We start from the raw sequence: 26904 nt of genomic DNA on the forward strand, positions 1-26904 counted from the left end.
TGCTGTTTGCTGTACCTTCAGAATATATCTTGACAACATCGTCTCTCATCCTCTCTAATACCACTACTCTAGTACAGACCATCATCATCTTTCCCCTTACGTTGTCTCCTGATTGGCATCTCTACCTCTTTGCTTTCCTCCCAACCCATTCTGTTTTCTATGTAGCAGCCAGAGTGATCTTTACAAATATATATAAAATTGTGTCAGTCTCTGCCCAAAAATACTTAAAGGCTTTCTGTCACACTTAGAATAGATTTCTTCCCTACATGACCTATCCTCAAACTTCCTCAGAGGGAGAGGATTACTCAAGGGTGAATACCCAGAGGCAGGAATCATGGTAACCACCTTGATTCTACTGACCACATTAGATTTCACCTGTAGATAATATAAGCCCAGTATGATAAAAATACCTGTGAAAATAACATTGGATATGGAGACTAGGGAAAAAATAGCAGTGATGGTGCTGTCAGGGAAAGTTAAGTTTAAGAGATTAAGAGTTGCCAGCTAGTATTTGAGGTGATTTTTAATTTCTTATTGAGTCCAAGGAAGCTGGAGCCTGAGGAGTTGATGAGGAATGGAAGATGTGAGGATTTTAATAGAGAAATGTAGTCTGAAAAATTCCCATGCTTGATTTGCTAGGAGTTGCTGGAAAGAAAGTCTAGGAATTTAGTATATTCTGCCATAGCCAGGGTGTGTCTGACAATCAGCCAGTGGAAATAAAATCTATTTTTCTCAGCTATGATTCATTCTATAGAAAAGACTGAGTTTAGCTCTGATATGCTTAAGTAAGTTAAGCAGCTGTGGCACAGGATGAATCACTATACTATACCAGTAGTATTAATAAGGTAGTAGTAACAGTAACAGTAAGTAATAGTAATGAACATTTATTGAGCACTTATGGACTAGGCACTTTCCTATCCCTGTGAGGTTATTCCTTCATAGGGTTAGAAAGTGAGGCTAACATTTTACAACACTGTAAGTTTACTAATGAGTTTATAGATAAAGAAACCAAAACTTAACAGGGAAGTAACTTACACAAGATCATATAGCTAATATATAATGGAGCCAGAAAGTGTTACAGAATAGTAAAAAAGATGGAAAGTAGTTGGGAAGTGAGAAAGAAAAGGAAAGTTGAGGACCAACCCAGGTGGTCCAATGTTTAATAGGTGGTATTTTGTACTGGTTAAGCCTAAGTTCTGGAGCCAGACTTCCTAGATTTGAATCCTGATTTTACCAGTACTATCAGTGTGATAGTTACTTAACCACAGGCAAGTTACTTAACCTTTCTGTGACCGGTAGAATGGGAATAATACCTACCTCAGGTTTGTTATGAGGATTAGATGAATTAGTGCATGAGAAGTGCTTAGATAAAATATTAACTTGTTCAGAATAAGTTTCAAATTAAATATCATTCTAATAAAATAGAGCATTCTAGAAATTGAGCATTGGAGAATATGGCAAAGAGAAAATTATCAAAGAAATACTACTAAAACAATTCCTAGAACTGAACATTGAAAGGGCCCAGTGACTGAGTAACCAAAACAAGGGATAGAAAAAGACCCACGCGTGAAATTTTAATTTATTATGGATAAAAGGAAGATTCTGAAAGCTCCCAGAGAGAAGACAAAGGACACATACAGAAGACTGGAAATGAAAATATTAGATTTCTCAATATAGTTTTGGATTCTAGAAGAAAATGAAGTAGTGCCCCCAAAATTCACAGGGAAAAAGTTATCTATTCTGGAATCTGTCTGCAGACCAACATTAGACAAGATATTGTATTATAGGCAGGGACTCAAAATTTATCTTCCTTACATCCTTTCTTAGGAAAGTAATAGAGGATGAGGTCCAGGAAATGGGATCCAACAGGAGAGAAGAGAAGAGGAAGTTCGAGGACTTCGTGTTCATATTTATGGGAGACTTAAGTAGCTGCCAGTCTAGATTGTAGCTAAAGGGTAGAGGGTCCAGGGGAGAAAATGGAATCGACATATTATTGGTTTATTTGTGGCATCTGGAAAATGGTATTGAAAGGAATTTGGTAGACCTGTTAGACTTTTGGAAACTTAGTGGTACATACTTGAGATTAAACAACTGAAGGAACAGGCAGTAATTAACTTTAGTTGAAACACCGTTCAAGAAAAAATAATCATAGTACATACTTTGCTCAGCAATGCATTATATATATATATATATATATGTATATATATGTGTGTGTATATATATATGTATGTATATATATGTATAATATGTAAAATATAATATAGACACTGGATATTGATGTAACCAAAAATTTTTAAGTAACTTTATTATGGGGAAAGGGAATGAGAATAGGATAAAATGATGTAGGAAAGCTACTTAATTTGCCATAGCAGCAAATCTACAAATAATGTCTTAATAAATAGTTAACAGCAATATAAACATATCATTTAGCAAAGCACAAAGTGAATGTTAGAAGAAATGGCTAAGAGTTTACATTTGTTGTCTCTAGAAGCAGTTTGGGAAGATACTCAGAAATTGCTCTTGTTTATGATCTTTTGTAGCATGTATCTTTTTAAACTATCCATGTGCTATTTTGAATGAAAATTAATTTTTTTAAAAAATGAAGTGTGTAGATAATATACAAGTAAGAGAGAAGTCAATGATTTTAGTTCTGCTTCAAAAAAAAAAATGAAAGAAATCCTTACTGGATTGAATTCCTAAGTAGTGATTTCACTAAGTCTTTCAGATTGCTAGCCAGCTAAACATAGAAATTCTTACTGTCTCAGGCCCTGCTGTCCAATGGCAGCTGTCCCATCATTCTGTAAGGGAAACAGCAGTTAGTAATACACAGTTGAACAAGAGTTGTAATCAGATATTAACCACATAATTACAACACTAATTCAGTAAAATGAAAAGGTAAAAAACAGTACACATACTTAGTGAACCTCTGATTCCTCAGGTTTATCCCTACTTCAGTGAGGGGAAGTATGACCTAATTAACTTAAAAGATTGATTTTGTTGCTGCTGACTGATGTCAGATTCAAAGTGAGATTTTAGGGAGTGAAATTACACTGACAGATGAGGAAAGTTGTAAAAGAACTGAATTGGTGTATAGTAAGAGATTAAAGGAATCAGGTATGTTTCAGTTTCCTACAGGGAAAGATAATCATATTTGTATTGTGATTGATCACCTGAGTCTTTAGAGAAGTTGAATATTTGAATAAACTGAATCTTTTAAAAAGTATACTGATTCGAATGTTTGGCTTTCTTGTATATATTTTCATTCTGTCATTTTTAGAAAAATGATTTTGACTAGAAGATTTCTACCTAGGAAATGTTACTGTTTTCAGTAGGGAAAACTTTACTGAAGAACATAAAATGCAAAATCTCTCAAAGAAAGAAAGATGAAATGTTCAAAATTGGAAACATGGTGGCTTTCAGGGCATCTACACAGCTGATCTCAACTTTACTCAGTGCATAGGCTCCTTCCTTGAGTCTCTCCATCTCCTTTACATTCTCCACCCCTAACACTTCCGTGTGAAATCCTCAGGTCTAATCAGATGTTATCTTTTCGACAATATTTTGTTTGACTCCTTGTTAGCTGGAAATACCTCTGTTGAACTCTCATTGGATTAAATTCTCTGTATTATGGTTTTTATCTATTTTTTAATTTAAAAAATTTAGTTATATTAATCGACTATTTTATTTCAAATTCATGTGAACATCTTATTTCATTAAAAGCTTAGACAGACTTGAATGGCAAAGCACAAACATGCAAAGAAGCAGTAATGTCATGGAAATGGCTACCCTGGCTGCAAACTAAAGGATGATATTTTTGTGCACACAGTTTAGAATGTGTTCTCAGTTGCATGTAGATTAAAGCAAGACCACCAGCAGTAACATCTATGGAGATGATGAATAATTTACCTCTTTTTTTTGCTGGGGGTGATATAATTGATATATAATATTATATAAGTTTCAGGTGTACAACATATTGATCCACAATTTTTAAAGGTTGTACTCCATTTACAGTTTTTATAAAGTATTGGCTATTTTCCCTATGTTGTAATTATGATTTTTTTTCTATGTGTTTGATCTATAGAACAGGAGTGATGTTTTTCTCTGAATGTTCTGTCTTCTAGAGTATTTTGTATAGGCTGAATGCTTAGAGAATTTTTAGTTTAGTTATTACTTAGATACAGATTCAAGGTCCTACAAAGCAGTCCTTCCTAAAAGATTGTTTTAATAGATTTATAGTCTTCCCTGCGTCCTTTCTATCTATCCCTTCATGTATATGAGATATTTTGCTTTAGTCATTGCTGACAGATGACTTTTGATTTTTGTCTTTCAGTCTTACCTCCAGTATTAGTGCCTCGTCATAATGAATTCAATCCGCAGCACAGCCTTCTGGTTCAGTTTAGAAACTTGAGTCACAATGAACCACACATGCCACAAAATGCAACGTTTCCAGATTCTTTCCATCAGCCCAACAACACTCCTTTCCCTTTATCTCCAAATAGTCCCTACCCTCCTTCCCCTGCTAGCAGCACATATCCCAACTCCCCAGCAAGTTCTGGACCAGGAAGTCCATTTCAGCTCCCAGGTAAGAATTTATTCTATTGATACAAAAATACAGTATCTGAGAATTATCAATTGTTCTTATACTGCTCATCCTCTAGGTGAACTGTTACATGCCAAGAGCTTACTATTTTTGACTTTTAGTCTTTGGTAATTGTTTGATTTCCAGGAGAGTTTTGGATTTTATTTTGCCAAATATTGTATTTTTAAGAAAATGTAAGTAGACATATTTTTCACAGAAACAAAATGAACAGTACTAAAATTTGCATGAAATCATAAAAGACCCTAGATAGCCAAAGCAACTTTGAGGAAGAAGAACAAAGCTGGAGGCATCATGTTCCTGATTTCAGACTATATTACAAAGCTATAATAATCAAAATAATACAGTATTGGCATAAAAACAGTCACATAGGTCAGTGAAACAGAAATAAACTCATGCAAAAATAGTCAACTAATTTATGACAAAGGAGCCAAGAATATACAACGGGGAAAGAATCTTTTCAATAAATGGTGTTGGAAAAACTGGACAGTCACATGCAAAAGAATGAAATTGGATCATTATCTTACACTGTAGACAAAAAATAAAATGGATTAAAGACTTGAATGTGAGACCTGAAATTGTAAAACTCCTAGAAGAAAAAGTAAGTGATAGGCCCCTTAACATAGGTATTGATGATGACTTTTTGAATCTGACACCAAAAACAACAACAAATAAAACTACAGCAAACTAAAAAGTTTCTGCAGAGGGATAAATTGGGAGTTTGGAATTGGCAGATACAAACTACTGTGTACCAAATAGATAAACAACAAGGTCCTACTACATAGCGCAGGGAACTATATTCAGTGGCTTCTAGTAACCAGTAATAAAAAAGAATATGAAATGAATGTGTGTGTGTGTGTATGTATATATACATATACATATATATACACATATACACACACACATACGTATATACATATATATAAAAAACTGAGTCACTATGCTGTATACCAGAAACTAATACAACACTGTAAATCAACTATGCTTCAATTTAAAAATGGAAAAATAATTTCTGCACAGCAAAGGAAATAATCATCAAAATGAAAAGGCAGCCTACCGAATAGAAGAAAATTTTCGTGAATGATATATCTGGTAAGGAACTAATATCCAAAATATTTGAAGAACTCATACAACTCGATAGCAAAAAATCAAACAATTCTATTAAGAAATGAATGGAAGATCTAAATAGATTCTTTTCCAAAGAAGACATATAGTTGACCAACATACACATGAAAGGATGCTCTACATCCTTAATCATCAGGGGAACACAGATCAAAACCACCATAAGACATCACCTCACACCAGTTAGAATGGCTGTTATCAAGAGGACAACAGATAACAAGTGTTAACAAGGATGTGGCGAAAAGGGAACCCTTGTGCACTGTTGATGGGAATGTAAAATTGGTACAGCCACTATGGAGAACAATATGGAGACTACTCAAAAAATTAAAAATAAAAACTACCGTATGATTCTGCAATTCGACTTCTGGATATTTATTCAAAGAAAACAAAAACACTAGCTCAAAAACATCATCTGCACCCTCATGTTCATTGCAGCATTATTTATAGTAGCCAAGAGTTGGAAGCAACCTAAGTGTCCATCGAGGAATGAATGGATAAAGAAGATATCTCACATACACACACGAATATTATCCAGCCATAAAAAAGAATGAAATCTTGCCACTTGTGACAATATGGTTGGACCTTGAGGGCATTATGCTAAGTGAAGTAAGACAAGAGAAAGGCAAATGCCATATGATCTCTTATATGTGGAGTCTAAAAAAATAAATAAACGAAAAATCAAGCTCACAGATTCAGAGAACAGATTGGTGGTTGCCAGAAGTAGGGGGTGGGGGAAATGGGTGAACTTCTTTTTTTTTTAGTTTAAATAAATTGAATTTTTTTTAAAAAAGTAAACAGTTTTGGGGAGGTTGGAGATGACTCTTTAATGACAATAAAAATAAGATAAAAATGCACTCCTTCCTGCCATCCCACCTTTTTTCTCTCACTGCTTGATTTTTCTTTATAGTATATATTACAATCCAATATAGTATATATTGTCTTCACTTATTTTGCCTCTTTCCCCTCCCCATCTTGACTATAAACTCTGTGAAAACAGATTTTATAGCATCTTTTGTTTACTGCCACATCCCTAGTACCTAGATCAGAGTCTGATATACAGTAGATCCTCAATAAATATTTGTTAAATGAATGGAGGAAATTATAGAAACACATAAATACAGTTACTGCTGACTATAGATATACCCACCTGTTAAGTGGTTGCCAGTGTAACTTGAGAGATTGAAGCCAAATGGTGTTAACTAACAGTTTCATAGAGAGGAGTCCTATAAACATTAAAGGCAGAGTGTACTAACAGCTTATCAAAAACATAAAGATAAAACATCTCTGATGAATATGAAGTAAAGTAGATAATCTGGAAACAAAGTGTTGTTATCAGTTGACCATTTATTGGACCAAATGGCTAAATCCATACATACCGCCAGGCATTAAAATTAAGTACTACAAAAAAAAAAAAAAAAGAGTAGTTACATTTCACTTAAAGCTAAATATTTTTAAATACTTTTGTATAGTTTATAATACCAAGTGTTATCTATCAAGTGCCTTTTATATAACTGATAGCGTGATGAAAGAGACTGCATTAAATTTAATCTTCAGAACAACCATGTGAGATAGATACTATTCTTGGTTTAAGATGGAAAATGAAACTAGTATTAACCCCAAGAGTTTAAGTACCTTGGTTGAGGTTGCACAGCTAATAACTGGCCAAGGTTCTCTGACTCTATAAAGTCTGTGCTTTTTCATTTGACTGTCCTTTATGATTGGATTACCGCATTCTGTTGATTCTTATTTTGTAGTTGGCTTTATTCCTTTGATAACTAATACAAGTTTAAAAAGCTAAAGCTCTAATCTGTTCTTAGAAACAATAATCAGTACATACATGTAAACAAAAAATGTGCAGTAGTCTGTATATATGTATTTCCATGCGATATAATGTGTATGTGCAGTCAAACTGTAAGAATTCTACCTAATAAAACAAACAAACAAAATAATTCTGTGCTTTTAAAACTTTGCTGCATTGCTTGTCAAATCATTTTATACTTTGGTAGGTTGAAATGAACCCCATTAACTTTACTTAGATAACTGATACACTGATTTGCCTGGAGAAAGATCAGAGTAGATTTTTAAAGTTCCTAAATTTTGTTAATGGCATGCATGTTTTGTATGGATACCTCATTATATCACTGTCAAGAAATACTAGAATGCCTACTCTTGCAGGCAGAGTCATATGTAAGTATACACTTTGTGATTCCTCTACTGTAGCAAAATATCAATTGATGAAATTTTTTTTCAAAGAAGAATTAAGTATCAACTGTTTAACTTGGTATTAGGTGTTCAAAAACTAATTTTTATACTTTGTCCTAGATTCAGTGCTGATTGTAGCTCTTTCTCAAAATACATCTTATACAGACCTTGAGGTAAAAGACAGATTTATTTAGTATTTATAGTTAATTGAGACAAAGTATATTTTTGTATACTTGTGTATACAGGTAAACAACATGCAAAGTAAAATATCCAAAGAAATACATTTTGCAAAGGTTTTCAAGCACAAGTGTTGAAACTCAAAAGGTTTTCTGGTTCATATTCAGTTTTCTAAGAGAGTTACTTAGCCATTTAATAGGACACAACAGCCATTTTAAGACATTGCAAAAGAATTGCTGTTTGTGTTGTTGGCAAATTTTCAAAGAGAAGATAGTTTTATTTTCCAGTTTTAAATAACATTATTATACAGTATGTGATGATGTTGATAATTTTAAAATGCCTCTGTAGATATATATCTAAACTAGGATAATCAATGGCCTAAGATAAAATTCTTGACCTTGAATTCTATTTTTCTGAATTTTAGCTCTGATCTCACATTTCTGGATTGGATCAAATACACGTGGACTTGTAGTAGGTTTTCAGTAGCTAATGGGTGTGTTGTTTTTTCTCCTTTTCCTTTGCGCCAAGATAGCATCCTGTGTTTTTGTGTGTCTATGATACTCAGTAATGAATCCTGCTGGTAATCTTAGGAATTTTCTAATGCTTTTAGATTAACTTTGGGCAGGATGAAGATTTTAACTATTCTTTTGGGATTTTAACTTATCTCATTTTCTTCCTCTTAGCTGATACTCCTCCTCCTGCCTATATGCCACCAGATGATCAGATGGGTCAAGATAATTCCCAGCCCATGGATACAAGCAATAATATGATTCCTCAGATTATGCCCAGTATATCCAGCAGAGGTAAGAAATATAATATTTACTTGGTTGTTTTTTTTTTTTTTAACTTCTCAGCCACCTTTAGAAAACAACTTTATTGGAGTGTAATTTATATACCATAAAATGGATCCATTTTAAGTGTATGACTCAGTGATTTTTAGTAAATATATAAAGGTTTACACTACCACCACAGTCTAGTTTTGGAACATTTCTATAACCTCTAAATACATCCCTTGTGTCACCCCCGCTTCTATCCCTGCCCCAGAAATTTTGTAAGCTGTTTTCTGTGCCTGTAGATTTGCCTTTTCTCAACACTTCATATAAATGGAATCACAGAATGTGTAGTCTTTTGCATCTGGCTTCTTTCACTTAGCATAGTGTTTTCAAGATTCATCCATGTTGCAGCACGTCTCAATAGTTTGTTCTTTTTTATTGCTGAACAAGTATTTCATTGTATGGATGTACCACATTTTGTTTATCCCTCTATCAGCTGATGGGCATTTGAACTGTTTCTAGTTTTGAGCTAGTATGAACAGTGCTGTTAAGAACAGTTGTATGTAAGTCTTTGTGTGGACATTGTTTTTGTTTTTCTGAGTTGTATGGTAAATTGGATTATTTAGGAAAAACTGCCAAAGTTCTGTAAAGTGGCAATACTGTTTTTTTTTTTACCAGTAACATGAGGGTTCCAGTTTTTCCACATCTTTCTAATACTTGTTATCATTTGTCTTTTTGATTATAGACATTTTAGAGGGTGTGAAGTGGCATCTGATTTGTTTTAATTTGCGTTTCCCTAATGAGTAATGATGTTGAACACTTTTTATGTACTAATTAGCCATTCATGTATCTTCTTTGGTGAAATGTTATTTAAATATTTTGCCTGTTTTTTAATTGGGTTGTTTGTCTTATTACTGAGTTGTTAAGAGTTCTTTATATATTCTGAATAGGAGTCCTTTATCGAATATATGATTTACAAATCTTTTCTATCAGTCTGAATTGTCTTTTCATTTTCTTAATCATGTCTTTTGACACACAAAAGTGTTTAGTTTTGATAAAGCCCAGTTTATCAGTTTTTTCTTTTCTGGATTATGATTTTGGTGTTGCATCTAAAAAATCTTTGTCCCAATATCATAAAAATTATTCGCCTCTGTTTACTTCTGAAAGTTGTTTAACTCTTACATTTAGGTGTATGTTTCTTTTTGAGTTTATCTTTTTATACAGTAAAGTTCTAAATTCATCTTTGTGCAAGTAGATACCCAGTTGGTTCTAGCATTGTTTGTTGAAAAGTTAACATTGAATTGCCTTAGTATCTTTCAGAAATTATGGTGGTAATCACTAAATGTAAGTTTCAGAACTCTCAATTTTGTTCACTGACTTGTATATGAATACCTCATAGTCTTGATTACTAAAGCTTTTTAGTAAGTTTTAAAAATGAGAAGTATTAGTCTTCCAACTTTGTTCTTTTTCAAAAGTATTTGATAAGTCTGCATTCTTTGCATATTTCCATGCTATTTTAGTATCAGTTTATCAATTTTTGTCCCCTACAAACCCTTCCTTGGATTTTGATAGAGGTCACATTGAATCACTAAATCAATTTGGGGAGATTTGCAATCATCTTCTAGTACATGAACATGAAGTGTCTCTCCATTTATTTAGATCTTCTCAATTTTCAGTGTATAAGTCTTTTACTTTTGCTTTTGTTTTTAAATTTATTCCTAACTGAATAGAATTTTTTAATTTCATGTTTAGATTCTTCATTATTAGTAGGTAGAAATATAGTGGATTGGATTAAGGCAGTCAAAAGGTACAAACTTCTAGTTACAAGATAAGTAAGTTTGAGGAATGTAATGTACAACATGATAAATACAGTTAACACTGCTGTATGTTGTATATGAAAGTAGTTAAGAGAATAAATCCTGAGAGTTGTCATCACAAGGAAAAAATTTTTTTCTATTTCTTTAACTTCGTTTCTATATGAGATGATGGATGTTCACTAAATTGTGATAATCATTTTATGATATGTGTAAGTGAAATCATCATGCTGTACACCTTAAACATATACAGTTTTGTATGTCAATTATATCTCAATATATATTTATATTTATTTATAGATTTATATATTTATCTCAATATATATTTATTCCAACTTTTAACTGGAAGAAAAAAGGCTATTTTTTTAATTATGAAAAAATACAATTGATTTTTGTATATTAATCTTGTATCCTGAAACTTTGCTAAACTCGCTTATTAGTAGGTTTTTTGCACATGCTTATGTGGATTCCTTAAGGTGTTCTAAATACAGGAGCATGTCATCTATGAATAAATGATGGTATTACTTTTTTCCTATCCAGTATCTGATGCCTTTAACCCCTCTCATTATTATTATTAAAGGGCATCTATGAAAAACCTACAGCTATCATCATAATTAATGGTAAGATACTGAATTACTCTATATCTATAGCTGGAAATGACAAGGATGTCTGCTTTCATTACTTCTATTCAGTATTGTTCTGGAGAGTCTAGCCGATAAATTATGAGTCTCCTCTTCCTAGATTGTTGAGAATTATTACATGAATGGATGTTGGATTTTGTCAAAGGCTTTTTCTACATCTACTGAGATGATTATGTGGGTATTTTGTTCTTTTTTCTAGTGATAAGGTGTTATTATGTGAACTGATTTTCTGATGTTAAACCAGCCTTATATTCCTGGGATAGATCCCATGTGGTTGTGGTATATAATGCTTCTTTATATATTGCTGGGTCAGATTTACTAATGTTTTGTTGAGTATTTTTGCTTGTATATTCGTAAGGGCTATTGATTAACTTTTATATTCATGAGGGATATTGATAGTTTTCTTGTGATGCCTTTGTTTGGTATTGCTGTCAGGTATTAGTGATCTCAGGGAATGAGGTGAGAAGTGTTCCCTCCTATTTTTGGGAGAATTTGTGAAGCATTGGTATTATTTTTTATTTAGATATATGATAGAATTTACCACTGAAGCCATTTGGGCTTGGACTTTTATTTGTAGGAAGATTTTTAATTACTGATTCAGTTTCTTTACTTGTTACGTTAGTCTATTCAGAGTTTGTTTTTTTCTTGAGTCATTTTTATAAATTTGTGACTTTCTAGGAGCTTTTCTGTTTCATCTAAATTGTCTAATTTGTTGGCATAAAGTTTTTCATTGTATCCTTTGTGATCTTTCTAATTTCTGTAAGAGTTGGTAGTGATGTCTTCATTCCTCATTTTGGTAATTTGTGTCTTTTTTTTTTTTTTTCTCGTTTGGTTTAGCTAAAGGATTGCCAGTTTTGCTGATCTTTTTAAAGAACCAGCTGTTTTTCATTGACTTCCACTCTAATCTTTATTTACCTTACTCTTCTTGCTTTGGGTTTGGTTTGCTTTTCTTTTTGTAATTTCTTAAGCTGGAATCCTAGGTTATTAACTCGAGTTGTTTCTTTTTTAACACAGGTGTTCAAAACTATTCACTTCCCTCTAAACATGCCTTTGTGTCCCATAAATTTTGATATGTTTGTTTTCATTTTTATTCAGTTCAGAATATTTTTAAATTTCCCTTATGATTTCTTCTTTGACACATGGATTAATTTAGTAGCATGTTAGTCAGTTTCCAAATATTGCAAGATTTCTCAAATTTCCTTCTGCTGTTGAGTCCTAATTTAATTCTTCTGTGAGCATTGAACACATTTTATGATTTCATTTCTTTTAAATTTATTGAGGATTGTTTTATGCATGTTTTTGTACAGCCTGTGACCTGAGAATGGTTTTTACATTATTAAAGGATTGTTAAAGAAGAAGAAGAATGTATGACAGGAATTGTACATGGTGTGCAAACCTGAAGTATTTGTGTCGCACTTGGTCATGATACATAATCCTTTTCGTATGTTGCTGGATTTGGTGAGCAGAAAAGGTTTGCCAGTCCCTGGCAGACCAGATAGTCTCTTTTAGAGAATATTCCATGTGCTTTTGAAAAAATTGTATATTCTGATGTTGTAGGATGTCATAGGATCTATGGATTTCAGTTAGATGAAATTTGTGTTGCTCAAATCTTCTGTCTTTGCTTATTTTCTTTCTAATTGTTCTGTCAGTTAGTGAGAGTGGAGAGTGAAGTCCCCAGCGATTATTGTTGAATCATTTGTTTCTACTTTCAGTTCTGTTAGTTTTTGCTTTGGGTCCTTCAGTGTACAATTCATTAGCATTAAGTACATCCACAGTATTGTGCAACCTTTGCCACTGTCCATTTCCAGAACTTTTTCATCATCTCAAACAGAACTCTGTACCTATTAAATAATAACTCCCTATTCCCCCTTCCCTTGCCCCCTTGTTAACTACCATTCGGCTGCTCTCCATCTGTGAATTTGCCTGTTCTAGTTACAGCATCTAAGTGGAATCATGTACTATTTGTCCTTTTGTGTCTGGCTTATTTCACTTAGCATTATGTTTTCAAGGTTTATCCATATCATAGCATGTATTAGAATTTCATTCCTTTTTAAGGCTGAAAAAATTCTTTTGTATGTATATATCAGATTTTGTTTATCTGTTTATCAGTTGATGGACATTTGGGTTGTTTACTCCTTTTGGCTATTCTGAACAATGCTGCTATGAACATTGGTGTTTAGGTATCTGAGTCTCTGCTGTTTAATTCATTTGGTATTATAAACCTGGGAGTAGAATTGCTGGATTTTGTGATATTTCTGTTCAACTCTTTGAGGAACTGCCAAATTTTTCCTTAGTGACTGCACCATTGCATTGTCACCAGTAGTGCAGTAGGATTCCTGTTTCTCCAACTCTTGCCAACACTTGTTAATAACATCCTTATGGGTCTGAAGTGGTGTCTCATTGTGGTTTAAAAGCCACTTTGCTTTGAAACCTTAAACTTCCTAGTTTGTTACAAGTTTAGGGTAAGTAAGACACTGCCATTTTATGTATTTCAACAAAGAATGGTGTCTCAGTGTGTTTTGTTTTTGTTTGTGTTTGTGATGGTATGGAGTAACTGTATGTCCTACTGTGTTTTCCCAGGAGCCCTTATTCCTAAGAATAGTTAAATTTCAGGCCCCTCCCTAATAATCTTGTTAATGTTTAAATAATATCTTTATTTTTTCAGGGTCTAGAATTTATGTAGGAATTTTGTCATACTAACTTGTTGACAATTCAGACTCTACCTTCATTTAGAGCAAAATGTCTCAGAACATGAATTTCTGCATCTCTACTTACTTGCTTTGCAACTTAGGGTAGCCTTAAAAAAATCTCTGAGTCTAAGAATCTCCAATTGTAAAATAAATAGAGAAAATATATACACAGAAATTATTAGTATGTTGATTGAATTAGATGATATCTGTAATGATCTTAACATACAGCATCAGATAATACCCAATAAATGATATTATCATCCTCCTTGTGAAAATATGGACTGTATTTACCCCACCTAGCATTTTCCTTTCTTCTTTCGCCTTATCTTCCAGTGATCAGAGAGTACAGTTTAATAGTGTTGTATATTAGGTAGTCCTTGGAATATAATTTATTAGCCAAACAACTGAGTCCCTGTAGAAGAACCTGGCAATCAAGTCTTCTCACCCTTGTAAATGTCTTTTTTCACCAAAATTGTTTCTCATTTCAGTTGTATTTTGGGTTTTTTTTCTGTTTTTAATTTGACAAGTAACAAAAGGGAAATCAAAGTTAAACTGCAATGCCTTGAATGACCAGTTAACAATATTTCCTTTGCCTTGAGCAGAGGCAAAACTTTTCTTTTCCTTCCTAACCAAAATTGTCTTTTTTGTTTAGCTTTTTTTCCCTACAAGCTTCTGCTCATTCTTGGCTTTATTCTTTGCTGAACACTATTCTTATAACTTCCTGCTACTCATCTGTCTGTGTCTTTGCTTATGGGTTTCTCCTTGTTCCATCTTATATATAAATTTTGTTAAAATCTGAACTGTTAGAACTTCTCTCTCTGAGTCCTCACTGGTTTATTTTTTTCTCTTCTTCCCATCTGAAGTCTTTGTGATTGAATAATCAGAATTGAGCTTTAAAAGTTAACTAATTCTTTTGCGGTGCCAACATAGACCATGTCACCACTCTTAAATTTTTCTTAGACTTTAAATTTCTGCCTTTCTTGAAAGAAAATTTGAGAGTCCATGACTTTCTGCCTGATTTCCTCTCCAAGAAAGACACCCTACTAGTGCTGGATGAAGATCTCCATGTGTCCCTCCTATCCATTGTGTCCATTGTGAGTTGTTGACTTTTACACTAATAGAATTTGGCCAATATTTTATATTGTGTACAAACCTTTTTCCTTGGGCAGTTCTGTCACTTAACTTTTAAAATGTATACTACCTTTTACCGAAAGATAATGCTCACTTAGTTGTGTTTTTTTTTTCTTTTCCTTCCTTCTTTCTTTCCTCTCTCTCTTTCTCTCTTTCTTTCAGCAGACTTTATTTTTTAGATCAGTTTCAGGTTACAGCATATTTAAGCAGAAAGTACAGAACTCCCACATACCCCCACTCCCCTAATACGTGTACAAGCCCCCCACCCCAGCATCCTGCACCATAGTGGTACCTTTATTACAGTCGATGAACCTACACTGACACATCATTGTCACCCAAAATCCATATTTATGTTAGGATTCATTCTTTTTTTTTTTTCAAAGGATTCATTTTTGATGTTGTACATTCTGAGGATTGGCACGAATAATGACATGTATCCATAATTATAGTATCATACAGAATAATTTCACTGCTCTACAAATGCTGTGTGCTCACCTCTTCATCCTTCCCTCTCTCCTAACCTGTGGCAACCACTGATATTTTTACTGTCTCCATAGTTTTGCCTTTTCTAGCATGTCATGTAATTGGAATCTTACAATTGTAGCGTTTTCAGATTGGCTTCTTCTCTTAGTAATGTTCATCTAAATTCTCCCCACCATGTCTTCTCATGGCTTGATAACACATTTCTTTTTAGTGCTGAATAATACTCTGGTTTACAGTGTACCACAGTTTATCTATTCACGTATTTAAGGACATCTTGGTTGCTTCAAATTTTAGCAGTTGCAAATAAATACTGCTGTAAACAAACATCTGTGTGCAATTTTTATATTGACAAAATTTTTTGACTCCATTGGGTAAATGCCAAGGAACACATTTGCTGGATTGTATGGTAAGAGTATGTTTAATTTTGTAAGGAACAAGTAAACTGGTCACTGTACCATTTTACATTCCCACCAGCAGTGAATGAAAGTTCTTATTGCTCCACATTCTCACGAGCATTTGGTGTTGTCATTGTTTTGGATTTTGGCCATTCTAATGGGTGTGTTGTAGTATCTCTTTGCTATTTTAATTTGCATTTTCCTGATAACATATGATTTGGAGCATCTTTTCATATGCTTATTTGCCATATGTGTATCTTCTTCATTAAGGTGTCTGTTCATGTCTTTTACTAACTTTTTAAATTTGGTTGTTCGTTCTTGTTGAGTTTTAAGAGTTCTTGGTATATTTTAGATAACAGTCTTTTATCAGATATGTCTTCTGCAAATATTTTCTCCCTTCTGTGGCTTGTGTTCTCATTTTCTTGACAGTGTCTTCTGCAGAGCAGAAGTTTTTAATTTTTAATGAAGTCTATCTTATCAGTTATTTCTTTCATGGATTGTGCCTTGGTGTTGTATCTAAAAAGTCAGCACCAGATTCAGGGTCATTTAGGTTTTCTCTTGTGTTATCTCCTAGAGTTCTTTAGTTTTGTATTTTACATTTAGGTCTGTGATCCATTTTGAGGTAATTTTTGTGAAGAGTGTAAGATACTGTGTTTAGGTTCATTTTTTTTTTTTTGCATGTGAATGTCACTTCTTGTACCATTTGTTGAGAAGACTGTCTTTTTCCTATTACTGGAGAAATAATGGAGATCCTTCAAGGATCAGTTAAGTATTTTTATGTGGATCTATTTCTGGGCTCTCTATTCTGTTACTTTGATCTATCTGTCTATTCTTTTGCCAGTGCTACACTATCTTGATTACTTAATAGCAAGTCTTTAGGTTGGATAGTATTAACCTTCCAGTTTTGTTCTTCAATATTGTGTTGGCTATTCTGGGTCTTTTGCCTCCTCATGTAAACTTTAGGATCAGTTTTTTGATTTCAACAAGATGATTTGTTGGGATTTTGATTGGAATTTTATTGACTATAGGTCACGTTGGGAAGAACTGGCATGTTGAGAGTTTAGAGGCTTCCTGCTCATGAACATGGTCTAAATTATATCTCCATGTTTATTTAGCTATTTAACTTTTTACTTTCAAGTTTCATAGTTTCCTCATAGATCTTATACCTATTTTGTTTAGTTTTGACCTAAGTATTTCATTTTTTGGGTGCTAATATAAATGATAATGAGTTTTTAATGTTAAATTCCATTTGTTTATTGCTGATATATAGGAAGGTGATTGACTTTTGTATATTAACCTTACATCCTTGCTATAATTGCTTATTAGTTCAGGAATTTTTTTGTCAGTCCTTTCAGATTTTCTACATAGACACTCATATCATTTGTGAACAAAGACAGTTTTATTTTTTCCTTCTCAATCTGTATACCTTTTATTTCCTTTCCTTGTCTTACTGCTTTAGCTAGGACTTCCAGTATGGTGTTGAAAGAGTGGTGAAAACATTCTTGCCTTGTTGTTGATCTCAGCAGAAAAGCTTCTAGTTTTTCACCATTAAGTATGATGTCAGCTGTAGGTTTTTTGTAAATGTTCTTCATATTAAGTTGAAGAAGTTCCCTTCTATTCCTAGTTTGTTGAGAGTCTCACTTAGTTTTTTTTAGTTCAAATTTTTGTTTAAAATAATTTTACAGATACATGTATAGTTAAATCTTTCAGTTTGTTTAAACAGGTTTATCATCTCAAATTTAAACCTGGATTAGAGTCTACTAGAAAAACATTTTAAAATGTGATGTTGCCTATCCTTGTATTTGTATAATTTAAAAAGTTTTTTTTGATACAGACTAAAAGCCAGGAAGGACAGTGAGACTTCAGTGAAATATCTGAAAACTTTCTTTTCCATATAGTTCTTGGGCTGGTTTAAAGGGGAAACACATGCAGAACCTGGAGTTTCTGAGACTCATTAAATGTTTTTTTCTGTCTGGTTTGTTCACAGATGTTCAGCCTGTTGCCTATGAAGAGCCCAAACATTGGTGTTCAATTGTCTACTATGAATTAAATAATCGTGTTGGGGAAGCTTTTCACGCATCTTCTACTAGTGTATTAGTAGATGGATTCACAGACCCTTCAAATAACAAAAGTAGATTCTGTTTGGGGTTGTTGTCAAATGTTAATCGTAATTCGACAATTGAAAATACTAGGCGACATATTGGAAAAGGTAATTTTGTCATTTCCCTACGTTCATTTGAATTCATGCATTTGTTGTGCTTATCCTGTAGTCTGCATTGTGTAAGGTGCTAGGGCACACAAAGAAGCTCAAAGCCTTTCTGCCTTCAAGTTGCAGATTTAAATAGAGACATAATCAGTCATCTTCTCTTTATCCTGCCTGTTTTTTCTTCTTTGTTCTGAAATCACACCACTTAGGTTCTGAAATCATACCATTTCTATGGTTTTTTGTTGTTGTTCTTTTTTTTGAGTGTCTTCTTGACTGGAATATAATATATTTACAGGAATTTATGTTGTTCATAACAGTATCTTCAGCAGCTAGAACCATGCCTGTCTCATAGTACATATATAACAAATATTTGTGGAATATACGAGAGCTGGTGAAGATTAGAATTTTTAAATTACAGTATTTGTGGAAAATTTTGAGTTGAAATGAGTTGTAAGCATTTCCATAATGTGGAGGAATAGGATAACTGGTAGGAAATCCAGTTGGAATGATGTCAGTCTTCAGTGGCTTTACTGCCATTCCTCCCACCTTTTAAATTCAGGTAACAAGGTTTTATTTATAATTCATCCTGCTAGACAGTTGCTGCAGCAAACAAGGAACTTTCCAAAAACATTACAATGCAATGTCTGTGTCTCATGCATCAGATGGTTGGGAAGTAAACCTATCCTAGGTAGAGTCGTTTGCCTGTCTTTTAAGAAGTTTTGTTTCTGCCACTTGCTACTTTTTGCTTCTTTTACTTGAGAAAAATCTTGGTCCAGATTAGGAACAAAAGGTGAAAAACTGTAATTGTGATGTGATTTCTTAATGGAAAATATTCAGAAAAATACCATGATCAAAAATAGGTTGGAAAGAAGGTTTCCATTCTTTTTTGACTTAACTGTCAACTTGCCATGTATTTTAGGTAAAATGCCTCACTTCTATGCATTGATTTTTCATACTGAAGTAGAGTAATTTGAGAGAAACCTACTTGGTGAATTCTTAAATTCTAGAATCAATTTCCCCTTTATTCCCAGTATACAGTTCTAGGACCCTTTTTTCCACAGATTTTTTTTATTTGCTCAGAAACAAAACATAGTTTTTAATATCACAGCCTGGTGCCAGTCTGTGACACACGTGTGTGCAGAAGTGTGTATGTACAACGGTTTTTTTTAGCTCTGTTTGCAGTAGTGAAAAGTTGGAAACAACTTCAGTTTTAGCTATGTAGCTTGAATTTTAAAATATTAAACCTAAATTTGTATAATGTTGATATATTTTTTAAATCCCAAAAACTTTTTTGAAGTACAGTAAAATAAATCTGCCCTTTGAAATCTCTTCCTCTGACTTGAAATTACATATGTAATTTAGTGTTTTTGTTGTTTTTTTGTTTTTTAATGCTGCTGTCCTTTCCATTGGCAAAAAGAATGCAAAACTCTTTGCCAAGTAAGTATTCTTGATAGTTGATAGCACCAGGCATTCTTTTGAAAGGACTTCTAATAAGGTGCTTTTTGGGGGACTTTTTGCCGTTGCTTCTCCTCATAGAAATCACAAATGATTGTTAGAGAAGGGGAAAAAAAACTTGAAAACTGATAACCTGATAACCTAATATGCTGCCAACTTGAGGCTTAAGTCTTAGTTATTTGAGGATCATTTTAGATGTAGGCAAACATTTACCTCTTGATTATCTTTGGCAGCATAAGGCCATCTAGTGGTAGCTTCTATCTAAGGACCGTTGCTATAGTGGTTGTTCTTTGTCTCGCCTCGTACAACAACCTTTTTTCATTATACTACTTTGTTCCGTTGACGCTTGTACTGCCTGTCTTTTTAAGGTGTTCATCTGTACTATGTTGGCGGAGAGGTGTATGCAGAATGCCTCAGTGACAGCAGCATATTTGTACAGAGTAGGAACTGCAACTTTCATCATGGCTTTCATCCTACCACTGTCTGTAAGATTCCCAGCAGCTGCAGCCTCAAAATTTTTAACAATCAAGAGTTTGCTCAGCTTCTGGCTCAGTCTGTCAACCATGGGTTTGAGGCAGTATATGAGCTCACCAAAATGTGTACCATTCGAATGAGTTTTGTTAAGGTAAGTGGATTGTGACCTGTAGCTTAATTTGAGTCACTGTAAATGTGTATATTATAAGTTTGTAGGTTAAAATTTTTAGAATTCTTTGTTAGGTGAAAGGTGGTAATTACTTTTGACCTGATTTAATAAGTTTTTAAATAAAATTCTTTAATTTATAGTTCAAATGACATGATTGGTCTAAGATTATTTTATAATCCAGACATTACAAAGTGCCTGATATAGATATTAATTTTGATATTGAATAGAGGCTGAGTTTATAACGATCTCAGTTAAAGACTAAATAACAGAAAGCATTTAATATTAGAATTGCTTAAGTTCCTTAGCTTCAGTAGTTTCAGATATTATTAGATCCATTAGATTGTGACTGAAAGAATTCTTTACAATACTAAAATTGTTTTCCTTGTGTCTAAGCTCTGTTACTAAGAATTTATTTTTAAGGAAGTTTGGTTCAAAGAACTTTTCAAGTTTATCATTTGCTCTTGGCCTAATTTTATTGGCATTCCAAAGATGATGGTTCATGAGCAAAATTTGGAAAGAATTTTAGTGATATATTTAAACAACTTAGGCTGTGTCGACTTGATCCTTAGGATTTAGCAAAAGAAGAGTTAGTGTCAAATGCTGTGTGTAGTTTTTTTCTTTTTGGCCCACAGTCCCACAACCCAGTGTTTTCCTTGCTGCTTTGTTATAGGTCCGTTTTTGCAGCAGTTTATCATAGTCCTGAAGGCATTTCCCTTCCCCTCTATAGAGACATGACTTTTGCATATTTAATCTACTACCCCCATTTCACCCCTGCCACACCTGCCTAATTTTCCTAGGCCAGAACTACTATAAGCAGTAAAGCAGGGAGCTTGATAAATCCAGGCAAATAAAAGTGAAAAAACTCTGTTTTACTCTTTGTAGTTTTAGGCTAAAGTGTTCCAGCTCAGTTCATCCCAGTATTTTCCCATCTTAAAAGATAATGTTATGTGATTGCCACTTTAATTACATTTATATGCATTGATCACATCTACAATGCCTTATCTGATACTCAAAAAAAAAAAAAAACCTGAAAATCAAATACTTTTTGTTAACAAAATCTACTGTGAACTTACATATCTTGCTCCAAGGGCTTATATGTTATTATAATGATGCAACTATTGTGTTGCTTTTAATTCCATAGTGAATGCTAAGATTGGTTTTTATGGTAGTTTTTCCTTTAAGTATATTCTACGTATCTCTACTGTTAAAGTGTATTTTTGTTACTGTGTTAAAATTGATTTAGACTGATTGACAGTTTAAAGAGCAATTTGCTGTGCTGTTCATTTCCATAGGGCTGGGGAGCAGAATATCACCGGCAGGATGTTACCAGCACCCCATGTTGGATTGAGATTCATCTTCATGGGCCTCTTCAGTGGCTGGATAAAGTCCTCACTCAAATGGGCTCCCCTCTGAACCCCATTTCTTCTGTTTCATAGTGCAGAAGTATATTTTTCAACTACATTATTAGTGGACTTGTTTTAATTTTAGGGAAACTTTCAGTACAGATACTGTGAGCTTACATGGAAAACAGATATTACAACCTGTTTTTTTTCTACATAATTGTGACCAATACATTTGTATTTTGTGATAAATCTACATTTGTTTGTATTCATGTTCATGTGATTAACTCTCAAAAGTGTTGTGAAAGATGCAGAGTAAGTATTGTGCCCCAGTTCAGAAGTTCGGCATTGATCTTAACCTGGAACATACTTTTTGCCTTATTGTTCCAACAATTTTTTTGTTAATTTTTTTTGAAAAGTAATACATCACATGATAAATTATAACAATGTAAGAGGGTGTTCAGTGAAAAGTCTTCCCTTCTATTCTTGATTCTTTAGAAGCTATACTTTTGCCAGTTTCTTTGTCCTACCGACTTTAAAAAAGTGTAATTCTATTGTTTTATAAAAGCATATGGTAGGGGCTTAAAAGAAACTATAAAAAAATCTTTTTTGAAGGAACACCATGCACTGCTCTAACAAGTAGTGTTCAGTGAAAGCGAAGTGAAAGTTTTCTAAATGACATAAAATTTACATTTAATACAGCTAAATGTTTGTCAATGTATTGTGACTTGATTCAGTATATCTTTGTAAAACATTTCCTTTTTAGAAAAGAATTATTGCAAACAACAGATCTCCAGTATGTCATTTATTCAGAATCTGTTATAAGAACTACTTTATAGCTAGTGACAGTGCGTGCACGGCCTTGTTCAGCTATATTTGCTGCTTTTGGCCAATGTTGTAAGAACTCTAATCTTGGCATGCATTAATCTTTTATTTTGCACTTTGATGGGTGACAGTTTTTAATGTAACCTTTTGTGAAACACACTCAAGTGACTTGGACTTAGATGCTCATCCTTACTTTTTTGGTACCCCTTTTGTATTAACAAACACTGCAATTTATAGATTAAAGTTGTAGGAAGTTATGCTTTTTCTATCTTTTGTTGTATTTTCAACCTACATTATAAGACTGTTATTTTATAGCTCCAACTTAAGGTGCCTTTTAAATTCCCTGCAGTTTTATAGATAGTATTAATGTTGGAAAATCATGTACTTAATCCCATTGTTCTTACTTGCATCAGTCTCCCTGTGCAAGGATCTGTGTCCTGCGGCCATAGGAGCATCTTCATTCTGGCCCATTGGGTGAGGTCACAGATCTGATGCTTACATGAGTTAGCAGTGATTGTTGAGCTAGCTGATATGAAAATGTTCACAAATCAAAGAATACTCATGTATCAAAGAATACAGACTGTTTTCTCAGTTACCATGCATCCTCTGTCTTTTTCCTTTTTTTTATTTTAGCACCTATGTGGATGCTTGTCTTTACAATCCTCAGAGAGAAAAGACGTGAAAACTCCAAAATAACTGTTTAATCAATCATGTTTAAGGGCTTTGAGTAAAGGACTCTTAACCTCCTTTTCTAGGAAGCAGTCACATGGACACTTAATTACGGTATGAGAACAAAGACATTATTTTGGGGAAAAAAATGACCTAATTTACCTTTCAGAAGAACCTTATTTTCTGATGCCTTTAGAAAGTACGTGGAGCCATGTCAATCTTCTGTTTAAAATGTTAGTTTGGCTTGACTTTCTGCTTTGCCCTTTCTGCTTTCATGAATAAAAAAAATGCATTTTTTGAGGAAAGGAGAATATGATTCCTCTTGTTCCTGTAACATTATTTATTGCTTTTATAAAGTGCAGCCAGTGGATGGTTTTAGTTCTCTCAGATGAAGTGCCATATGTGTTTTCAGCTTACAGTCCTTTGCTAGGTAAGAGAAAACTTTCTGTCACCAGAGCCTTAAACATCAGTTTTACATGATATGAATTCTCAATCTTCCAGAATTGTGTCAGCCACATGAAAGAGAATTATTTGCTTAGTGGTAGAATTTAGCTATTTACATCATTCTTTTACGTATTAGGCTCAAGGCACAATCTTTGGAACAAATTTGTAGAAAAACCACCCAGGTTGAATTACAGATACATGTAATCAACTTCAGTGGGCTTGAACTGGTGGAAACTATTGAATTGTTTTATTAATGCTTTCAATTGGGTTCATTAACAGTTGTTTTTATTCATGTAACAACCTTTAGGGTTAGCAGGATTTTCTGTGATTGGCTTTCTCTGTGTTTTTTCCTAAGGGATTGTGTCTCATGAATGACAGCAATAAAGCCATTAACTGTTAAGAATTTCATGGAGAAGTATAAACCTGTTGTATTTCCTAAAAGTTAACTCCACACCCCTTCATTTTACATACAAACTTCATTCAATCTAGCTGCCTCTATAATTCCTGAGGATACTCAGTGTAGGAATGGGTGGGAAATAAAAATTGCCTGAGATTTTAAAAACTAAGTAAAATTCTACCAATGAAAAAGCACCTTTGAAAGAAACCATTTCAGAAAATTACAATTTAAAGTTTTTATTTAATCTCCAGAATGGTTCATAGTCAAATTATAAAAACATCAACATACCAGAATAATCACAATTTATGGCATGTACAGTATATATGCCAGCTGAAAAGATGGAATTTGGAAATAATAAAATTACAACCAGTTTGGTAAATGCAAAAAGAGGAATAGAGTCAAAATTAATCTCAGTAATGAATTAAATCAACAAAAAGATGTTTGGGAAAAAAAACAATTTAGGAGGTGCATTTGACTAACATTGCTACATAATTACCTGGCTTAAGTTAGAGAATGTAAACTAGATCAATATTATTGATCTACCGAAGTGAATTTTTAGAGACAGTTTAAGGAAGACATCAATCTAAATGTCAAATATATACATCAGAATATAGATCATTTTTTACATTTTCTTGTTATATAAAGAAACTATGATAATAGAATTGGCTGAGGTGAAATCCACAGTAAGATTACTGGATAGTTAAACCTATACCTATAATAGTACAGAAAGTAGTAGTACAAACGTAGCTATGTTATACTTTTCATAACATTTAGGAGTAAGACATTATTTTAGGATATAAAATGATCTGTAAGTATTCAGATCTGAAATCTATTGTCAAGGTAAGGACTGGGGCTCTCATTGTAAGATCTTCAGTATTATCTTAGGGTACTGGAGGGAAACAGTTCCCCTGTAATAGTGTTCTGTTGAAGGAGAAAGTTTATACAAAAATGATATCCTGCCAGTAGCAGAGAAACTTTGAAGTTTGAAAGTACCTGTTTAAGTGTTATACTTCTATTACAGAGAGCATCTAATATACCAGTTTAGATCCATTTCTGTATACCTTTTCTAGTTACTTGCTTAATACTACTTTGGATCATTATCACTTACCCACTTAAAATATATTAGTATCTTTTATACTTTCTAAAGAAGGAAGAATCTTTTGATAATTATTAAATTCACCTTCCAATGATGATTTAAATTTTGGACCTGTTAACTTTTAAGAGGGTCAGAGCCCTTTTTTGTCTTAGTAGTTAAATCCTCAGTCTCTTGGGTAGGAATATAGATGTGTGTCCTCATATCCACCAGCTAGATAAGCAAGAACCTTTTAAGGTAGTAGATAGTCTGGTGGTTTTAGAAGTGTTCGGTGATTTTTATGGGTGGAAGTTTTCTGAAGTAGTGGTTTATGGGCATCTCCTCAGATGTTAAGGAGGCCAGCTTTTGGGGTGGTGATCTCAGGTTTGATGCCTGAGAACAGCAGCTTTTTTCCTCATTGATACAGGTGGGAATCTGGAGAGATTTTCTTCTCACAGAAGATGCATGTATGGAGAGTGAGAATTTGAGGCATTTCTTCTGCATAAATAATTCTACCTGCTGGACAGAAACTTGGACAGTTCTTTGTAATTCACTGGATTGCAGGTTAGCATGTCCTAATTACAAGAGGTAACAGTATTTGTCAAGCCCTTTTTGCCTTGGGTTTTCATAATAGAAACTTGTCTTCTAAAATGCAGTTATTGTAATCAAAATGTTATCCTAAAATTGGATGATTTAAAAAAACCAGTGAGAAGGATTTAATGTATCAGGTTTTGTTTTTTTTCCTAAAAGTTTATGCTGTAATATTTGCTGGTAGCAATTGCTGTAAAACAACTGATGAGTTGTTTTGTTGAAAAGATCCAGTCTCAGAGCAGGATTCATCTGTCATTCATGGCAGAGTAAAAAGGTTAGTGTGGTTCTCATTTAAATAATTCAGTTCTTAAAATTCTTAAAATTATCTTAAACCATTGTCCTTTAAGAATTTATTTGAAGATACTATTTTTTGAAAGTTCAAAATTTTGTGTAGAGGTAGATTTTTGGGTTTGTTTTTTTTTTTTACCCCATTGATAGGTAGTGCCTTATTAATACCAGCTGGTGTTTAGCTGTAACAAAACTCCAGTAAGACCAAACAATCCCAAGTAAAGAAGAAATCTTTTAGAGTCAGATTTTCCCTTCTAATACCATTGGAGATAATGTTGCTTTGATTTATTCATAAAGTATTGTAACTATAGGGACTGCTGAAGATAATAGTTGGGCAAGTGCTTTTCTTCTTAAACTGGTTGGTTAAAGTTGCATTTTGAAAATCATTTATGTTAAATTGGGTAGGATGGTAATCATGGAAACTGAGTATTTGTATGGACCTGCCCATGTTCTCTTAAAAAGATATTTCATATGCAGATGATAAAGACCAAACCAATGGCTGCACTATAGGTCTGCTTCTTACTTATTCTGTTTCTGTTTATGTTGTAGAAAATGAAATTCTAGCAACTTCAATTCTGTTATCTTTTGATACTTATGAAATATATTAGATTTTACTATATTGTGCTTTTCAAAGCCATAACTCTTAAGAACTTTGTTTTTGCATATTGTTTGCTAATACTTTATTTTAATAAATCTCAAATCTGTTTAATGTGTGTTTTTTGTTTGTTTGGGGGGGTATTCTGTTTCAGCTTAACATGTTTCATTGTGTGGAGTTGTAAAAAGAATGAAATTATCAGTTACTGTGGCTGCATTATCTGTGTTCGTGCACTAGCAATAGAGAATGGATATACTGTGCCTTTTCCCTCAGCATGAGGTTTGCTCAGAATGATGTGTTTTTCTGTTCTGTTTGTAAGAGAGTTGATGTGTTTTTCTTTGTTAGTTTAGTTTT

At 33.3% G+C, this 26904-nt stretch overlaps 1 protein-coding gene across 4 annotated transcripts in view; it reads left to right on the top strand.

Moving 5' to 3' along the window:
• The window catches only part of SMAD5 (SMAD family member 5), a 40348-nt gene extending 13684 nt beyond the window's left edge, over positions 1-26664 (top strand). For 2 of the 4 annotated variants that reach the window (XM_010981802.3, XM_064484296.1), the window contains exons 3-7: positions 4331-4582; positions 8782-8901; positions 18013-18234; positions 20055-20311; positions 21622-26664. In XM_010981802.3, the coding sequence (XP_010980104.1) occupies positions 4331-4582; positions 8782-8901; positions 18013-18234; positions 20055-20311; positions 21622-21765 (995 nt within the window). In that variant the 3' untranslated portion in view covers positions 21766-26664. The remainder of the gene's footprint in view (positions 1-4330; positions 4583-8781; positions 8902-18012; positions 18235-20054; positions 20312-21621) is intronic. The other 2 variants (XR_004135877.2, XR_004135878.2) reach the window with 2 other exon arrangements.
• Positions 26665-26904: the final 240 nt, after the last annotated feature.

Source organism: Camelus dromedarius, chromosome 3, assembly GCF_036321535.1.
Source record: "Camelus dromedarius isolate mCamDro1 chromosome 3, mCamDro1.pat, whole genome shotgun sequence".
Taxonomy (NCBI): Eukaryota; Metazoa; Chordata; class Mammalia; order Artiodactyla; family Camelidae; genus Camelus; species Camelus dromedarius.